The sequence below is a fragment of the Sebastes fasciatus genome, chromosome 9 (genome assembly GCF_043250625.1).
Source record: "Sebastes fasciatus isolate fSebFas1 chromosome 9, fSebFas1.pri, whole genome shotgun sequence".
NCBI classification, from domain to species: Eukaryota; Metazoa; Chordata; class Actinopteri; order Perciformes; family Sebastidae; genus Sebastes; species Sebastes fasciatus.
This window is the reverse complement of record NC_133803.1, coordinates 4,026,849-4,046,678: the sequence shown is the minus strand read 5'-3', so window position 1 is coordinate 4,046,678 and position 19,830 is coordinate 4,026,849. Positions and strand designations below refer to the sequence as shown.

General features: G+C 41.6%; 1 protein-coding gene across 1 annotated transcript in view; it reads right to left on the bottom strand.

Annotated features, from left to right (window-relative positions):
* Nucleotides 1-19,830, bottom strand: part of lrpprc (leucine-rich pentatricopeptide repeat containing) — a 93,780-nt gene that overhangs the window by 3,714 nt on the left and 70,236 nt on the right. The window contains exons 29-37 of the mRNA XM_074645504.1: nucleotides 18,766-18,889; nucleotides 17,169-17,295; nucleotides 13,663-13,751; nucleotides 13,375-13,579; nucleotides 10,715-10,842; nucleotides 10,411-10,526; nucleotides 3,525-3,599; nucleotides 2,734-2,818; nucleotides 594-736 (exon numbers count right to left, since the gene is read on the bottom strand). Coding sequence (XP_074501605.1) covers nucleotides 594-736; nucleotides 2,734-2,818; nucleotides 3,525-3,599; nucleotides 10,411-10,526; nucleotides 10,715-10,842; nucleotides 13,375-13,579; nucleotides 13,663-13,751; nucleotides 17,169-17,295; nucleotides 18,766-18,889 — 1,092 coding nt within the window. The remainder of the gene's footprint in view (nucleotides 1-593; nucleotides 737-2,733; nucleotides 2,819-3,524; nucleotides 3,600-10,410; nucleotides 10,527-10,714; nucleotides 10,843-13,374; nucleotides 13,580-13,662; nucleotides 13,752-17,168; nucleotides 17,296-18,765; nucleotides 18,890-19,830) is intronic.

Here is a 19,830-nt window from a genome sequence, read left to right as displayed (position 1 = left end):
CTGTTGGTCGAACAAAATAGGCAATTTTTCACTGTTTTCTAGCATTTTACAGAGCAAATGATTAATGGATTGATTGAGAAATGAATCGGCAGATTAACTGATAATGAAAATAATCATTAGTTGCGTCCCTAATTTAAACAGCATCACCCTGCCACACTCTACTGTAAGCTGTAAGTGATGTGGCATGGTGAGAATTTCAGCTCTCCAACAGTCTGTGCTTTCATTTACCCAGTGCAGGCTGGGAAAGCACTCGTCCATCATTTTCTACTGCTTTCTGGGTCTATTTTCTTTCAACATCTTTTTAAATGCGTTGCTCAAAGGCATATCAAAAGTAGTTATTGAGTGATGAGGAGGGAAAGTTACCTCATTTGTTGTGCTTGTCTGGGAAGTCGAGCTGACAACATTACAATCACAATTTCCTTTTGTAACTTAGAGGACCATCAGTTATTGTTACTACATGGTTGAAGTCTGTGTGGGTTTTCATTTAGAAGTGGTTTAGTACTTAACATTTCTCAAAAACAGCACATTCAAATACATTCTGTCCTACATCCTTAAACACTGGACCCGATCACAGTGGCAACTGATTTACTCACAGGGGGCTCAGGGAAGGGCACCGTCTCTCCTGCATTGCGGTAAAGCGCAGCCAGCCGTTTGAGTGACAGCTCGTCTATGACTGCGTCCTCCTTCTGCATCTGCTCATACAGAGCCTTGGCTGACGATAAGTCCTTATCCAGGGCTGCCAGGCAAGAGGTGGGGGAGGGGGGGGAGAAAAAGTCAACAAGTGAAAAAAAACAAAAAACATATCAAATTGTTATTTGAATGTAGACATTTAGAAACAATGACGTCATCATTATCGGTGGTGGGATAATCCCGTTATATTCCGCCTTGGTCTATCACCAATTAATTGGCGCCGAGAACTGATGTGTTAAATGCACATCCATACTGTCCAGTACTTGTATGTAGTACCTGTGCTTTTGCCAGGATAATGGTTTCCTTCTAAAATGCTGCTGGTTGAGCATGGTAAACCAGCAGCAGGTGGACAAGCAACACTTGTGTATACTACTTTATTTTCCTCCAGTTGTGGAGTAATGATGGAACGGAGGAGAGACGAAACATTTGGCAAAGGTTCGCTGGCACTTGTAAAATATAATGTTTGCCCCAACCTTGAGTTCACTTAACTTGTAAAGATAAAGCTATTTTCAGGAAGCAACACATAAAGATGAAGCCTTTGGACAGCACAATACTTATATACACAATTATATTACATTATTACAAATTATAGATCTTAAATTAGTAACTGTCTGTATTAGGGCTGTCAAGCAATTCAAATAATTAATCACGATTAATTGCAAATTAAATATAATTTGTATCTGTTCAAAATGTACCTTAAAGGGAGATTTGTCAAGTATTTAATTCTCTTATCAACATGGGAGTGAGCAAATGTGCTGCTATATGTAAATGTATGTATACATTTATTATTGTAAATCAATTAACAACACAAAACAATGACAGATATTGTCCAGAAACCCTCACAGGTACTGCATTTAGCATAAAAACATATGCTCAAATCATAACATGTCAAACTGCAGCCCAACAGGCAACAACAGCTGTCAGTGTGTCAGTGTGCTGACTTGACTATGACTTGCCCCAAACTGCATGTGATTATCATAAAGTGGGCATGTCTGTAAAGGGGAGACTCGTGGGTACCCATAGAACACATTTATATTCACATAACTGGAGGTCAGAGGTCAAGGGACCCCTTTGGAAATGGTCATGCCAGTTTTTCCTCACCAAAATGTAACGTAAGTTTGGAGCGTTATTTAACCTCCTTCACGACAAGCTAGTATGACATGGTTGGTACCGATGGATTCCTCATGTTTTCTATGTTATTCATGTTTTTCATATGATGCTGCCACAACCTAAAAAAACGCAAGTTGCGTTAAAGAAATTAGTGGCGTTATAAAAAACTTCCGTTAACGCGTTAGCGCTTCAAATTTGACAGCCCTAGTCTGTATACCATCTCCCTCTTCAGCTAGACGTACCTGAAATGATGATTGAAATTATGTACTGTCAATCTGAAACAGCATGAATGTGTGTGGTTGTGTTTATCAGAGAGACAAAAGTGGAAAGTAAGGTCAAAAAGAGCAAGTTAAAGAGAGAAAAGCAAAAGAACACAGACGGAGCAGTGAACAGAGGCGAGCAGAGCATCACTAACTGTGTTCCCTGTGGAGGACTTGACCAATCAGCTAGCTGATGCTAATTAAATAGTCATGTCTGCTCATCTCCGGTGTGACAAGGTACGAAGGAGGGGAGACGGGTTGGGGGGGTGAAATGAAGGGGAGGACAAAAGGAGGGGATGTAGGTAAATGGAGGGAGGAGAAAAAAAATTGAGGATAAGAAAGGAGATGAATAAAAAGGTGGAGACGGCAAGAAGAGATGGAGAGAGGAAAAAAAATGTGGGAAGGAAAAAAAAGAAAAGTTGAGTGTTGGACAGTGTTGCGATTAGCACGCTAGGCTAACCAGGACAGCTAACTCATTAGAGGACATGTGTTCTTCTAACCCCTGAATGTCTGCCTGCACACACACTCCTTGACCTGATGCATTGTTAATGTGTCCGCCTGCCGCACTGCTAGTTGCTGCACAACACCCATCCAGTCCTCGTCTTAGTAGGTGTGTGTGTGTGTGTGTGTGTGTGTGTGTGTGTGTGTGTGAGAGAGTGTGTGTGTGTCTTACCATGACATTTCATCAGGTACGGGTACAGCACCTCCTTCTCAGTGAAGTCTGGAATCAGGCTCAGCAGGGTCTTGATCTTGCCAACCTGTGCAAACAGACATTCATTTACATACGAGAACACCATTGTTGAGACCTGCTGCAGGAACATGATCATGAGATTTTTATGATTTTTTTAACATAATATAATATTATTTTTGAATGACTCTTTCAATCTCATATGACTTTTTTAAAAACTTTTTTTCGAAATACTATACAATGGCTTTTTATTACTTTTATTTGACATACTATACTATAACGTTTCATGACATACTATACTATGACTTTTTTCATGAGAGTTTTTGACATACTCTTCTAGGACTTTTTAATTTAATCCAACAAACAAACTATCAAAATGTACACGGACCGTACAGCCCCCGGTTAGTGCCGCAGTAAACACAATATATGCCGACGCCAAACGTGAGAGTATAAGATCACAGTGTTATTTTGACCGGCTATCAGAGTTTCAGACGTTTGGTCGATTTGTATGTATCCTTGCCCTGCTGTTGGTTAGTATTTGGCTTTTTCTTTTTGATTATAACTGATGACTGTAAATTGAGATTGTATGGACCCAGTAGTAGAGGTGAAATGCTGACCCCTATTTGTTTGGAGCAAGTGGCCAGATCTTACACAACGCATCTTTAACTGAGTCAGTACAATGTTATCATTACTAACAGGAATCATGGAAAATACTACACTAATTATTCTTTAAAGGTGTAGATCCTAAAGAGAAGAGACCTTATGTGTGATTTTACCTGTCCAGGACTCTGAGCCTTCTGAGACAAGTAGGACACCAGCACCTCCTTCTGTTCAGCCACAGCGTTACAGCGCTACAGCAACACAAGAGGGACAAGAGGAATGTGTGAGATATACAGTAACATGAAGGTAGGGGAGTCTTCTGAAGTCACAAACACTCTCCAACCTGTGCTCTTCACATACGTACAGTATATAAACACACATGCACTCCGACACACCCACGCATTCATGTAAACACCCGCACACCCACACTCAGGTGAAAAGGTTAATTATGGATTTAATAACTACTCGTTTCTTTATGAATTTAAATGCACAGCACTGTTCGCATCGGAAAGCATAATTATCCTCAGTCACACTGAAGGCCAGATCTAGTGTTCAGTGGAAATAAAAGTACAGCCAGAGCTCTTCATTGCACAACGGTCGCCTTATATACTGGAAGACAGGAAGTAAAAGAGATGATAGTCAACAGGCAAGAGAGGGAGAGATAGAAAAGTTTAAACAATAAATCGGCCAATTGTCATTTTTGCAACATAAACATGCTACATAGCATCGCTATATAAACAAGCACTGAAAATAATAGATCAAAAACAAGTGAAATGGCATCACTGTATAATTCTGAAAAAGTATAAGCTGCTGCTCAGTTTTGATAGTTTTATCAAGTTTTCTTTTATCAAATTGATTTTTAAATGTGTGAACAATCTCGCCCCGGCTGTACAACTGCAGAGTGGATTACTGATTTACAGCTGTTTTTTTAAATAATTGTGACGTGAATATGTACTGTGCAGGACATAAACAGTTAAAAAAAAACAAAAAAAAAAACTCTCAGTGCTCTCTGGTGTCTGGTGGACCAACTCGGTTAAGGCTCTACAATTTCTAGTTACTCATTCAGTTCAGTGAGCTACATACACCGATATGATATATCTGTGATAAGCTAATATCGCCCGTATGAGGAAACACTGAACGGTAGAAGGTAATGTGGAGTTTGAGATGCAGAATAATCCCTTTGCATTAATTCCCAGCAGCTGGGAGACATACAGTATAGCCGGGTTTCCACCAAAAGACTTTTAGTCCCTAGAACTACTAGGGTCCGCCTGTTTACTCTAAAAAACACACTGGAATGGTCATATATTTATATATATTATATTTATATATTTGTGCATTAGAACATAACCGCCGTGAAAGAATCAGAAAATAACTTTTCTTTCTGTCATTCACAGCATCGCCGCGCTACGTCTCTCTCTTCTACCGCTTGTTCCTCTCAGCTCGGTCACGATCTCTCTCTCTCTCTTTTTCTCTCTGTCTTTTTTTAAATGAGTTAGGAAGCCGACAGCAGAGCCTAACTTTACTTTTAATGTTATCAAACAGAGAGAAATGTTCTCCCCTCGTCCTAAAATGATTCTAAATCAATACTAGAGTACTTCCTTGTTTTATGATGAAGCGGTACAGTTGTAGCAGCAGTGCTGTGTGAGTGTTTCACCAATCAGCGACAAGGAGCATACATACAATATACTGTGTGTGTATGTTAAAGTGTGTGTGTGTGTGCGTGTGCAGGAGATGCATTAACGTTGCTGTGCTCTCCTGGTTGAGCAGCAATGAGGTCCGATTACTAGCCAGTCGTAAACTAACGTGTTTCACTCCTTCTGTACCTTGTACAGAATTAAAGGCGAGTGGCCTGTAAGGCTTTTAACAGGACCACACACACACACACACACACGGAGCAAGCTGCCTTCTTTCGGAGTCACCAAGCGGCAGAATGGCTTGAGTACAATCAGGCAATTAGACCGACACTATGCTACTTCACTCAGCTTTGCTCCGTGCTCTTACTCACTCTCTCCTCTGGTTTTCGCTACACCGACCGCTCCCAAAGGTGACGCCACAACCGACCGGGCCTCCTCACACATACTGCCTAAAAGCTCTGGATACCCAGGGAATGCTTCCTCCTGTTCCTCAATGACCCCCCACCCCTCCCAACACACACATGCACAGAAGCAGTTGTAGACGAGTCGGTAAAGCTCCTGCCTCACTGCTTCCCTCTGTCACCGTTCCACTTCTTAATGACCGACTTCATCCCTCTCGCTCTCCTCTCGCTCCCCACCGCCCTCACCTCCTTCTCTCCTGATAGCCTTGTCATCATTATTGTCTGCTCGCCTATTTAAAAGCTTTTCGGAGTTTTGGTCCCGCTTCACTTATGACGGGATGGAGGAGTCGGGACGCTACACTCCAGTGACCCCGGAAGAGCGGATTCGAGGGGGGGACGGAAACACCACGACGAGGGATAAAAAGGAGCGCACCAGTTTAGCCTGGGTCACATGAGCGGCATCCCAACTCACAAACTGAACACAAGACAAATGGGAGAACACGTTTTAGAGCAGTCTTTGCAGTGAGATGTCCTTGTCGTTTTACTTTCTTACACCATTTGTTCCTGGAGTTTTGTTACATTTTGTTACACGTGTTTTGAACGAGTGTTTAAATGTTCAAGGTTTGAGAGGCATGTCATCCTGACTACCGGTATGTATCAGCGGGTTCCTCCCATTTCAAGTGCTGCCTCAAACATTTACACTCACAACAACTGGCGTATGCTATTTTCCGGAGCAACTTACTCTACTGCTCAGTATTCATGATTAAAACATTTGACAGAAATCCATTATCCCAATGATTAGCTGACTAAAACTGACTGTCAGGCTGTTATTTACTACTGTCTTCTCATTTTCTTCTTTTATTTAGATTTTTATGTCTTTATTTATATTTTTATAATATGTTTTTATAATACAGTTCCCATATACTCAGAACATTCCTCTGGGTAATCTCATCATCTAGAACATCTTTCCCTATTCATCGTCTATGGAGCAGCTCCACACTTTTATGACATCACAAGTTTGAGTTTTAGCACTCTAGTTTTTGGATTTGGGAGTTTACCAATTATTACCTAACATGTATGAATTTTGAAAATAGGCGTACTGTAGTTCCCTTTTACATTTTAAAGGTCTGTAAAGCACAGTACATACACATAAAACGTATGTTATGTTGGATTGCCAAACTTCTGTGGCAGTGATTCTCAAAGTGGGGTCCCACCCATGTTAACTTTGGGGCCAGTAGAAACTCTGATATGATTGTGACACACAGAAATAAGTTAATTTTTAAGTTGAAGCACTTAGACTGGTACATTTAAATATCTGGATTTAATAGTTCAGTTAACTGTTCATTTTCTGGAAGCTTTTAAGTTGAGTCCAAATGCAACTTGAATAAATTCACCCTCTCTTTAAAAGGTATATAAGTGGTGTTAACATTCAATAACATTGCTTATTTCCCAGCTGTGGGACTAATAAAGGATTATCTCATCTTATCTTTCTGTCTATCACTTTGAAACAGGTCTGAAGTATTTAGGTTGAAAAGTTTTAGAATAGAAATAGTTCCAATGACATCTAAGAGAAGAAATGGTAGTAAGCATTATGTAAGCAAATGTTTTCCCCTTTAAGGGGTCCCCCCTGGCCCCAAAACGTTTGAGAACCCCTGCTCTATGGTACAAACATCAATTTAAAAAGTTCAAAAAGAACCTCCCACTTGACAATCTTCCTCCCCTGCCTCTACTCGGGCTTCTGAAATTGAACCTGATCAAATTGAATTGTATAATGCTCGTCTTCATCTTCTATCTCATGGAGAGAAAAGAGGGATGAAACAAGCCGAGACTCATATCAAGCAAGAAGCGTATTATAGCTTTAAAATCATGTAATCCATGGTTTGTGTTTAAATAGTGATGAAGATGTAGAGTAGTGAGTAATGTATCTGTTCATTAACATGCATGCTAGTCAGACATCCCTGTTTAAAGATTGAGAGGGATGATCACTCAAGATGTCAGGGAGGAATGAAGAGCAGACGCATGTCGCCTCCATGTCGGAGTGGATCTACGGTGGGTTTTTATTTCTGTTTCCAGTTTCACCCTCACTGTCAGTGTGGTCCAGAGGAGCTGTTGTAACTGACCTACTTGGTAAATAAAAGATAAAAAGATGCAGCCGCGCCTTAGCACAAAGCACATTTTACATCTTTCTTACCAACAAAGTACTGTATGCACACACTCTCAACACTTATCTCTGCCCCGATCTCATGTTTTCAGGACTTCACTTTGGAAACAGACTTCCTGTAATTTACTGTATATTACAATCATATTTAGAAATATAATGATGTAACTTTACTGATCTTCGGTTGGTTCAATGTACTAACTACTCAGATTTGGTTGTATTAGTAGCTCCTTATCTGCTTGTTCAAAATGTACTTTGATAAGACCCATTTTTTCATCAAAATTATGATTTATAAGAATTCAAAGTTAATGCGATAACACATTAACGCAAATTCATTTTAAAGCCACTAATTTCTTAAACGCATTAACGCAAAATGCAAGTTTTAGGTTGTAGCGGGCTCAGTCTTAAAGCTACAGTGAAGATACTGGCATCATATGAAACTATGAAACCCAAGTTTGAATAATTGTCAACTAGCTTGTCGGGAAGGAGGTGAAATAACGCTCCACACCTGCACTCAATTTGGGCGAAGAAAAACTGGCATGGCCATTTTCAAAGGGGTCCCTTGACCTCTGACCTCTGACCTCAAGATATGTGAATGAAAATGGGTTCTATGGGTACCCACGAGTCTCCCCTTTACAGACATGCCCACTTTATGATAATCACATGCAGTTTTGGGGCAAGTCATAGTCAAGTCAGCACACTGACACACTGACAGCTGTTGTTGCCTGTTGGGCTGCAGTTTGCCATGTTATGATTTGAGCATGTTGTTTAATGCTAAATGCAGTACCTGTGAGGGTTTCTGGACAATATTTGTCATTGTTTTGTGTTGTTAATTGATTTCCAATAATAAATATATACATACATTTGCATAAAGCAGCATATTTGCCCACTCTTATGTTGATAAGAGTATTAAATACTTGAACAAATTTCCCGTTAAGGTATATTTTGAACAGATAAAAAATGTGTGATTAATTTGCGATTAATCTAATATTTTAATTGATTGACAGCCCTAATAACAATCTTATATATTATATTATATTTTTTAAATATGTCCAAAACAGACACAAATGTATGTCAGGGTGAAAATGAGAGCAGCTAAGATTGTGTGACAAGAACATAATGTGATTCCTTTCGTTGACGTTTAAAAAGTGATGAAGTGTAGTAAGTGATGGCGGTAAGTGATCTATCTGTGTTCATTAGTCACACATGCGACTGAATGACTGAGAGGGGTAATCACTCAGCTAGTGAGAGCGAAATAATCGCCGTTATAGAGAGCAGCGTCTTCACCTCCATTTTTGTGTCTTTCTCTGAGAGTCTTTGATCTCTTTCGCTACCTCGTCCTCTTTGTCCTCCCTCTCGACTCTCACCCATCTCGCTTATACATATTCATGTCCCCAGGCTCAATGCAAAGTCATTGAGCTGTAATGTATGAACTGTGTTGAATAAGTGAAGCGGTAGGAGGCCAATTTCAGACCACCAGAAGACCCATTGGTGGAATGTGGGGGAGCACTTCCTGACATAAATGTGAGGCTGGATGAATAAGTCAACGTCTCCCTCATCATCACTTGGGCTTGACAACTGGACGAATGCATCACCAGTTCCCTTGTTGATTTGTTTTTGCAGATTTTAATTACTTTGCCGTAATAATTTAAAATGTAGTCAAGAGCGAGACACTCAAATGGAGAAGTGCGCACCGGGATGAAATGCTCCAGATGATTTAAAATTTTGTTAAAGTGGTCACAAAAAGTTAAAAAAAAATACATTTTACAGAGCTCTCTCCTCATGGTGTGCAGATCCAGCCTAAATAATGAAGAGCAGTACCTGCACTATATAGAAAATTGTTGTATTTGGTGGAGAGAGGGTTAAATTTAGCTTCTTCTTTCAAAAATTCAGCTTTCTTTAGGGGCAACCCAGAGCATCCTTATCTCCTCTCCTCTTTACACAAAGACAAAATAATACTAAGTAATAAATGTGATGTCATGAGAAACAGTCTGATGTAAAAAACATGGATTTCTTCACTTCATGTTTAAGTAATGATAAAGAGAAGTGAGCGAGAGCAGCAAGTAATGTATCTTTCTTACTGTAGGGCTGTCAACCAATTAAAATGTTTTGACCACGATTAATCAAAAAAAATTTTATCTGTTCAAAATGTACCTTAAAGGGAGATTTTTCAAGTATTTAATGCTCGTATCAACATGGGAGTGGGCAAATATGCTGCTTTATGCAAATGAATATGTATAATATTATCCAGAATCCCTCACAGGTACTGCATTTAGCATAAACAAATATGCTCAAATCATAACATGGCAAACTGCAGCCCAACAGGCAACAACAGCTGTCAGTGTGTCAGTGTGCTGACTTGACTATGACTTGCCCCAAACTGCATGTGATTATCATAAAGTGGGCATGTCTGTAAAGGGGAGACTCGTGGGTACCCATAGAACCCATTTTCATTCACATATCTGGAGATCAGAGGTCAAGAGACCCCTTTGAAAATGGCCATGCCAGTTTTTCCTCGCCAAAATTTAGCTTATGTTTGGAGCGTTATTTAACCTCCTTCACGACAAGATAGTATGACATGGATGGTACCAATGAATTCCTTATGTTTTCTAGTTTCATATGATACCAGGCTTAACTTTAGCTGAGCCCGTTACTACCTATAAATCACAAGTTGCGTTAATGCATTAAAAACATTAGTGGTGTTAAAACAAAATTGACGCGTTCATTTTCGGAATGCTGATCAATTTCCCTCCAGTATCAATAAAAGTGTATCTCATCTCATCCTCTGTGGACCACAACCAAATATATCTGAAAACCTTGCGCACGCACGCGTGCTCCCACGCTCACTCGCTCACTCCCTCATACTCACAGCCAGCATGAACTTGGCGTCCTCGACTTTGTCCATATCCAGCAGCTGGATGAAGAGGTCTGAAGCTGGTCTGTAGCAGGCAAAGTGGTTGGCCAGCCGCTCTGCCATAGCACTCACTGTAACACAGCAAGCACATTTTAATCAGTGCTTAAAGGTTTTACTACAGGATGTGGTGTTTATGGACTGGATTGCTTATTGTCATTTTGCTTGTGGTTTCATATTTGCTATTTCTATTTTTTTCCATATACTACATGTATGTGTGTGTGTGTGTGTGTGTGTGTGTGTGTGTGTGTCAGTGTCTTACACTTGTCTATGGCTTTTTCATTGTCCTCTTCCAAGATCTTTCTGAAGACGAAGGAAATACTGGGGTTTGTGCTGTCTGGACTGGTGTAGACTGCCTCCAACACCTCCACTGCTGTCTCCACGTCGCCACTGAAGGGGTTGGGGGTGGGGGGGGGTGGGGAGACAAAGGTTGATAAGCTGTACATTTTTAATCTAAGCAGATAAATAGAAAATAGGAGAAACAGACGCTATACACAACAAACATTTATATCCATCTAAGAATAATCAATGTTGAATATGAAAAATGTTGTGGGATTATTCCTTATTCTATGGGCTATTTGGGGAAATATACTTTTTTATTACATACATGTTGTATGTCCAATACCCATGCATGGCAATTATGTTGTGGTTTACGTTAGGGAAAGATCGTGTTACGGTTAAAGGAACAGGGCGAAGGATCTGGCGGTATCTAGTGGTGAGGTTGCAGATTACAACTTCTTCCGTGTGCCAAGTGTGTAAGATTGAATAAGAAATAAATAAGAAATGAAAGGCTTCTCAATACCTCACATCAAAGTTTGGTTATAACTTCTCTCTTTGTCGGCATATCATCGCTCTACCACGTTCAAGAAAAAGAAATCAAGGGGCTCCAAACTATCTATCCCTCACTATACAAAGTTATCTTCTCCATTGACATATTATTTGCTATAAAGAAAACATAGTTATTAATATTATATTCCATTTCTGCCAATAGATCCTCCCTTTAACTCTTTTAGACCAGATGCAACAACCCTACTTTAATTCTTGTTACCTACAGTAAAAGGCACACTTCTTCCTGCGTCGGTGCTGTTTTTAGACTTTGGAAATTTTAGTAATTTAATATCGGTTTAATTTTTGTTCCTCCCACTGAGCGCAGACCAACTCTCTCTTCCCCTGATGCTCACTCATACACACACATACTGTGAAATGTTTTTCTGCTGAGGTTGCCACAACCAAACAAAGCCTGCACACCAAAGCGATACAAATGTAAAACAACTCAATCTGGCAACCCGACCTCGCTACTAACACTTTGCGCTCCCTGCTCCCTCCCCGCCGTCAGCAGTCGTAATGAATATTTAACATACAGGGTATGTGCGCGACTCTGTGTATGTGCGCGACTCTGTGTATGTGTATGTGTATGTGTGAGCGTCCAGAGGTGGGGGAACATATCTACGCTGATTGTTGCGACTGGGACCGTCTGAATAATTCAGCGGGGGGCCCCTCTAAATGTGGCGCTCCGCTCTCCGGGCCTGCTTGCCTTTTCCGCCCCGGCTCTTAACCAGTCAGCTTGACTCAGATACAGCTGGGACGCACGTGTCAGAGCCGCTCAGAGCGCGGCTCCCGGAGGTCAGGGTTCAAGCTGACAGGCCTGTGCCGCGATGGCCAATCGGGCGTGAGACTGTCTCGCTATTCTTCACTTCCTGCTGTCCCTGCGAGATGGCACGGCGACGCTGCCGCTCGAGCTGGGGGGACGGCGCTAATGCAGCAAGTAGCGCAATGAAAGTTTGATGCACAGCGTGTTTTATATATTTGTTCTCTGTTGTTTGAGAAGCGACAAAGCAGAAGTGGAGGATGGGTGTTTTCATGACATTAAAAGGAGCCCATGAATAATCCTATTAGGCCTGTGTTTCCTATTTGTACTTGACGCCCCGCTCGCCACGTAAGCTTTTACTTTAAGAGTGTGTCAACATGGGTCTTGTCACACTCTGCTGCTGGTATTGCATTAAACTGTTTATCTCTGTGTGCTGCTCAGTAATACCAACAGAGTTTACAAAATAGTAGAAAAGACTTCACGTAGAGTTTCTGTTTGGTGTCTGCCTGCGCTCCATTTGACTGTACGTGGTTGGGAAGGATTAAAGATAAAAAGGTGATATGATGAGTACTGTCTCGAAATGTCAGATTTAGGGAAATATCTGAAAAGCCGCGTAGGCCTAAATGTGACTCATACATGACCAAAATCCTGAATTAAAAGGGACTGTATTCAAGTTTGTACACGTATAAATGTGTTTTAATTGTTATTTTACTGCCAGTGTGAGAACAGGTTGTAACCTCACCTAAAAAATTAGACCTTCTGCATCTTTCTGGGTTTCCTCTATCAGCATGTAGACTGCTTTTAAAGAACCCAGGCCCGTTTTTCCAGGAAAATCCAAAGGATGTGACGTCGGACATGCCTTCAGTGCTAACAGTGTGCAACCATAGCTAACGTTCGGTTAGAAATGGAGTCCGCTAATGCCAACAAACGACTGTGGGAGAGTATTAGAGCCAGTGCGTAGAGTGTGTGTGCATTTGGGAAGTGAGTGGTGAAGCAAGAGCGAGAGAGCGGTAGCGAGTGTGTGAGAAAACGAGCGAGCAGCGGAGCAGGAGAGAGTTAGTTTAGCTCTGAGAATATCTAGTGAATGTTCAGTGGAAGTTGCAGTTTGTGCAGAAATAAATTCTGCAGCTCCTCCAGACCAACAGAGGTTTCCCGTATAATTTATGTGATTATAGCATCTTTGTAATTACTCTGGTGGCTACGTTTTCACCTGTAGAGGAATGAGACAATTGCCGCAGTCAGAAATTTAAAAATCCTACATGTGCTTTAAGTGCCTCCTCAACTCAAAAATAGTCTACACAAGTCCATTAATGAATCACCATATATGCGCTTACTTCTTGATGTGCGCGAGGGCCGTGTTGTTGAGGAACACCATGCTGGACAGGTTGAGGGTCGTGCCGAGGCCTTTAACCAGCGACTCCGTTTCCTGGATCCCCGCCACGTCGCCGTGGCTACCCAGGGCCTGAACCAGTCTGGTGATGGCGAGCTGCGAGGGCATGTGGTCCACCTGCAGCATAGACTTCAGTTTCTCCAGAGCATCTATGGAGGAGTGGAAGCGGTGAGTATGTGTATGAAATGAGTACGTATGTGTGTGTGTTTAATCCCACATGTCTGTTTCTTACCTTGAACCTGGCCTTTCTTGCTGAGTGTGATGATGAGCAGGCTGGTGGCCATGTCACTGAGCTGGAAGCCTGGCACGCGAGACGCAGCACTGAGAGAGACACAAAGCATGTTCTTGGTTTGGTATCAACTATCCACTTCTTATTTGAGTCAATCTGTTGAAAACAAACTCTTTTTCAACTTTCTTTTTCACCTCTCGACTGTTTTTAAGCTTGTGCTCCTACAGTATAGTGGCTGTGGCTCACGACTGGGGTGACACGTTGGCCAATATAACAACATTTATTGTGAAGATGATAGAAATTTGTCAACGCTGTGTGAATACTGACGTTATGACACTCCCATCAGCCTCGGCTGCACTTTGTGTTTGGTGTTAATTAGCAAATGTTGGAATGTGAACATGCTAAACTAGAACAGTGAACATGATAAACGTTATACCGGCTAAACATCAGCATGTTAACATTGTCATTGTGAGCATGTTAGCATGACAGAGGACCCCACTTTGAGGATCACTGATGCACTCAAACATTAGAAACATTATCGACTGTGATGATGTGAGTTAATATCTCTGTAGCATCTTAGTCTTTTGCGCTCGGGACATTATAGGGCATCGCATTCAGAAGCACATTAGACTCCACAGAGACGGAGCGGATAAACACATGAGCTGAAAGGACAGAAGATAAAAACAATGGGAACAAATGGGACTGACAGCAGGTCTGAGCCTCTTGTAAAGTGTTTCCTGTAACCCAGAAAATAATACGGACATCAAACGGTTGATTACTTCCTGTTGAGCCGCTGCACGTGTGTTTGTACTGTCTATCTGTGTGTGGTATTATGTGGGAGGATAACATCAGGACGGGCTGCAGTAGTGAGGCCTCCGGTCGCTGTCCACCCCCCCACCCCCCCTGACTTCCCCTCCCTCGCTCCATCTATCTGCTGTCCTTTTCAGCCCTCCTCCTTTTCATTTCTTTGCCACTAAAACCTCAATCAAGCTTGCCTCTCGTCTTCTTTTTTTTTTTTTTTAATTTGTTATTATAGCCCTGCAACTAGATTAATCCGTCCGCTCAATTGAGCATCAGGCCGGCAATCCTTATCACCACGGCGACACCGGGCCAAGCAGCATCCGGCAGCCGCTGTGACAGGGTCACGGCGGAGATTGGAGCGGTAACAGGGTCGCCGACGGATTGCCGTGGAGACCGAGCAGTGGGGGGGAGCGGGGTCAGAATTATTCTTATCGGGTGGGAGGAAATCTCTAGAGGCCGTCTCTCGCTCACCTTACACCCCCCCCCCCCCACACCCCACTCTCACTCGCCGTCTCCTTCGAGGGGTATTGTGCTTCAGCCAATGAATCCAACATCCACCCCTTCCTCATCACTCTCTCCCAATCCCTTAATCTCGCCATAAGCACCCCCGCTGCTCAATTCTGTACAGATTACCCAAAAAACAAACACACACACCCACACGCACAGAGAATTAATGCCTATAGCGTCTTCATTAACCTCGTACGTGATTAAATCTAGCCCCCCACGCCTCGTTCACCCCGCCTCTCCCCCGTTTGGCTCTTTTTTTATCTCCTTCCTCTCCTCCCCGTTTCCATCTTTCCCCTCTCAGCTCATTTCACTTCTCATTTAGAGTGCAGATAAACGAAGCTTTTATCCAGGCAGGGATGCCATAAACCAATTCAAACAGAGACTGGAGATGGGTTATCACTTGTATTGCCTCGCGCTTGTTGAAACAGGGGTCTAAAATTGATACGATTATTTCTCATAACATAAGAGAGTGAACCATGTAGAGAGCCGAAAACAGGGAAGAGACTGATAGTGTAATGGATGTTATTGCATGTTTTTTCATTTCCCTACAAATTAGTCTCTTCTTTCAGTGTATTATGTCATTGTATTATTATCTATTCTTTTATAAAAACACTTTGCATCTGTGTTGCGAGAAAGTGATATAAAGAAAGGGACAAAAGGAGATCAAGCAAAAAGGAGATTACCTAAAAAGACAAGCAGAAGATCAGCGCTGCACTAAGCTCACATCTCTAATACCTCTGTGTCCATCCATTTGTCTCCCAGCCCTGATATGGCCTCCGTTACACAAGACACATGATACATTACTAATTGGAAGAAGATTGATGTTTTAGCGCAAAGTCACCCGCTTCCCAGAAAACCAAAATTAATCTGTACACCCGAGCATGTGTGTTTGTGTGTGGGCTTAGTAAACCCCACTGTTCATATCCAGCAGGGCTGAGTGTGTTCGCACACAATCACTTTATAATCCTCAAGTCTATTGAGGAGAAGGAGTTTTAGCCTGAGGTGACCCGGTGCCACACACTGAGGAGATGGGGAATGTAGCAGAGCATTAACCGCACTACAAGTTGAATTTGTTATGTTTATAACCAAGATACTCTGCTGTGCAGTCTGTCTGCCCTGAGGGGGAATATTTCACTCTATTCTCAAACAATAGCTGTTTTGATTCACGATGATCTGAACTAACAAAAGACACTAAGAAGGGACGGGTCCTTGGTATTCGGCTGCTGTTAATTATTTGTGAGGAGGAACTGATACAGAAAGCTGATTATTACAGATTAGATACCAGGACAAAATACTAAAATGATGAAATGAGCAAAAAAATGGAGAGAAAGTGCTCATGTTTTCCCAGGGAGCCAAACCTGACACTGGGATGAAAAATACTTACGAGGGCTGTCAAAGTCAACGAGATAATAACGCGTTAACGCAGATTCGTTTTAACGCTACTAATTTCTTTAATGCATTAACGCAACTTGCGTAGTTAGGTTGTAGCGGGCTCCGTTTTAAAACTAGAGTGAAGATCCTGGTATCATATGAATCTAGCAGACATAAGGAATCCATTAGCACCAACCATGTCACACTAGCTTGTCATGAAGGAGGTTAAATAACGCTCCAAACTTGGAACTAGGAAAAACTGGCATGGCCATTTTCAAAGGGGTCCCTTGACCTCTGACCTCCAGATATGTGAATGTAAATGGGTTCTATGGGTACCCACGAGTCTCCCCTTTACAGTCATGCACACTTTATGATTATCACATGCAGTTTGGGGCAAATCATAGTCAAGTCAGCACACTGACACACTGACAGCTGTTGTTGCCTGTTGGGCTAACTGCAGTACCTGTGAGGGTTTCTGGACAATATTTGTCATTGTTTTGTGTTGCTAGGGGATTTCCAGTTATAAATATATACATACATTTTCATAAAGCAGCATATTTGCCCACTCCTCTGTTGATAAGAGTATTAAATACTTGACAAAATATTTAAGGTACATTTTGAGCAGATAAAAAATGTGTGATTAGTTTGTGATTAATCACAATCAACTATGGACGATCATGCGATTAAACATTTTAATTGATAACAGATATTGTTTATGCCTGGTGTTACATTATATCTTACTGAACAGTAATGGTTCTTTTTTCTGTTTTGTAAGGCTTCAGCAAAAAAGTGTAATTTATCGTTGAGGAATGAGATGTTGAGGCACTTACGTTTCCTTGACTGCCATGGCTTCCTCCATCGATCCCTCGCTCAACAGGGCACGGATCAGCTGATCGTAAAGGGCGGGGCCTAGAGCCACACCCTTTTTATCGGCTTCCATCAGCTTCCCATAGGCTTCTGTAGAAAGAGAACACGAGAGAAAGGAAAGAGGCTGAATTTGAGAGAAACTTCACATTACTGTAATAATAGAGTAATCTGCTTTCACAAAGATGGCTACAGTACAAAGTTACATTTCACTTGACTAAAATTCAAATGGAATTTGATACTACTTGCAGCAGGTAAACTCCACACAGTCAACAAGTAGCTTGCAGTCTGTTTGAGGCTCCATCAAGCAATGTTTTTTATATATACACTGAAGCATTAAAGTCTGTGTGATGTGAAAGTTGAGATTTAACACTCAGCTGAAGAAGACCAACGCCTTAAAAGCTGTGTAGAGCTGCAAGAACCGAGGTGCTTGTCCGATGGTCGAACAATCTAATTTTTATTGATACATAATTTTAAACAAAACATTAAAAAAATTTATAAAATAAATAGGGCTGTCAAAGTTAATGCGATAATGCGTTAACACAATTTCATTTTAATGGCACTAATTTATTTAACGCATTAACGCAACTTGAGATTTTTAGGTTGTAGCAGCTCAGTTTTAAAGCTAGAGTGAAGATACTGGCATCATATGAAACTAGGAAACCTAAAGAATCCATTGGTAGCAAACACGTTTTGGAAAGGAAAAACAGTCATGGCCATTTTCAAAGGGGTCCCTTGACCTCTGACCTCCAGATATGTGAATGTGAATGGGTTCTATGGGTACCCACGAGTCTCCCCTTTACAGACATGCCCACTTTATGATAATCACATGCAGTTTGGGGCAAGTTATAGTCAAGTCAGCACACTGACACACTGACAGCTGTTGTTGCCTGTTGGGCTGCAGTTTGACATGTTATGATTTGAGTATATTTGTTTATGCTAAATGCAGTACCTGTGAGGGTTTCTGGACAATATCTGTCATTGTTTTGTGTTGTTAATTGATTTCCAATAATAAATATATACATATATTTGCATAAAGCAGCATATTTGTCCACTCCCATGTTGATAAGATTATTAAATACTTGACAAATCTCCCTTTAAGGTACATTTTGAACAGATACAAAATGTGATTAATCAAGATTAACTATGGACAATCATGATTCATTTTGATTAAATATTTAATTAAAATAAAATTATAAAAATAAAATAAAATAATAGAAAAAAGAAAATCACACTTGAGACTACCTGCCTGGCAGTTAGATGTTACAGATCCAGTGAATTTTCTCTGGGTTTGGCACCAGAACTAAAAGACGAGTGTGTAACAGACTTATATTCATCAGATGGCGAGACACAGGACTCCAACTTTTGCTAAATAAGCCAAAATATATCAGAGCTGTTGGAGTCTTTCTGCCCCCTAACAGTCAAAAGGCTCTTTATTGCAGCTTCAAATGGAAACTTCACACGTCTCAGATGGTCCAGATTTGTCAAACCAGCTTCTTGTTTGTTTAGGTTTTAGCTCTATGTCATGTGGGGGCAACAATACTGGGACCTCCTGCTGCTTACCTTTGGCTTTGCCCCTCTTACAGAGGGCCAACAGACGGGTCTGGTATTCAGTACCACTTTCAGCTGCGGGGAGGCTTGTTGCTGGCTTAACCTGCTGTGTTGTGGCAGCTTGTTGGTACCAAGTCTATGAATGACACACAAAGAGAAAACAGCGATGAAACTAAGTCCGATATTTCCATCAAAACACACACTGTGGCTCAGAGGGTAGAGCAGGTCGTCCACCAATCGGAAGGTCAGTGATTCGATCCCCGGCTGCTCCGGGTCACATGTCGATGTGTCTTTGAGCAAGACACTTAACCCCAAAATGCTCCCGATGGCATAGCCATCGGTGTGTGAATGAGTATTTAGATTAGATCCTGATGGGCAGGTTGGCACCTTAGTAGCCTCTGCCATCAGTGTATGAATGTGTGTGTGAATGGGTGTATGCTGACATGTAGTGTGAAGCGCTTTGAGTGGTTGGAAGAATAGAAAAGCGCTATATAAATGCAAGTCCATTTACCATTTACAGCTATGTGCCGGCAATGAGCTGATGTGTGTATGTGTGTGTATGACAGTGCGATAATGCTGGGCAGGCAGGGCAGGGCCCCCTAATGCTCGGTCACCCGTGTAGCAGTGAGGGGAGGGGGTTAAGCTGTATTGGCTAGGGGCAAATTAGGTCTGGCACCCCAGGGGCAAAATGAAAAGTGTGTGTGTGCGCTAGAGAGAGTGTGTGTGTCAGAGCGGGGGCATCAACTCAAAGAGCCCCAGGGGTCACCAAGTTCATCGCTCCAGGCAACAGCAATCACTTCCTGTCTCGTCATGCTTCGGGCTACTGGAGCACGCTCGCATGCAAACCAAAGCTGAGGAAAAAAATGCAGCAATAGAAATCACAGTAATATTATATTATTTAAAGCAAAACTCCCCTCTTGTATTAAATTTTTAAATTTTTAAATACATATTCTAGGGCTGTCAAAGTTAACGCGATAATAACACATTAATAACGCAAATTTGTTTTAACGTCACTAATTTCTTTATCGCATTAATTAAACTTTTTTCATTCATTCAACGATGCTTAATTAACCTCTT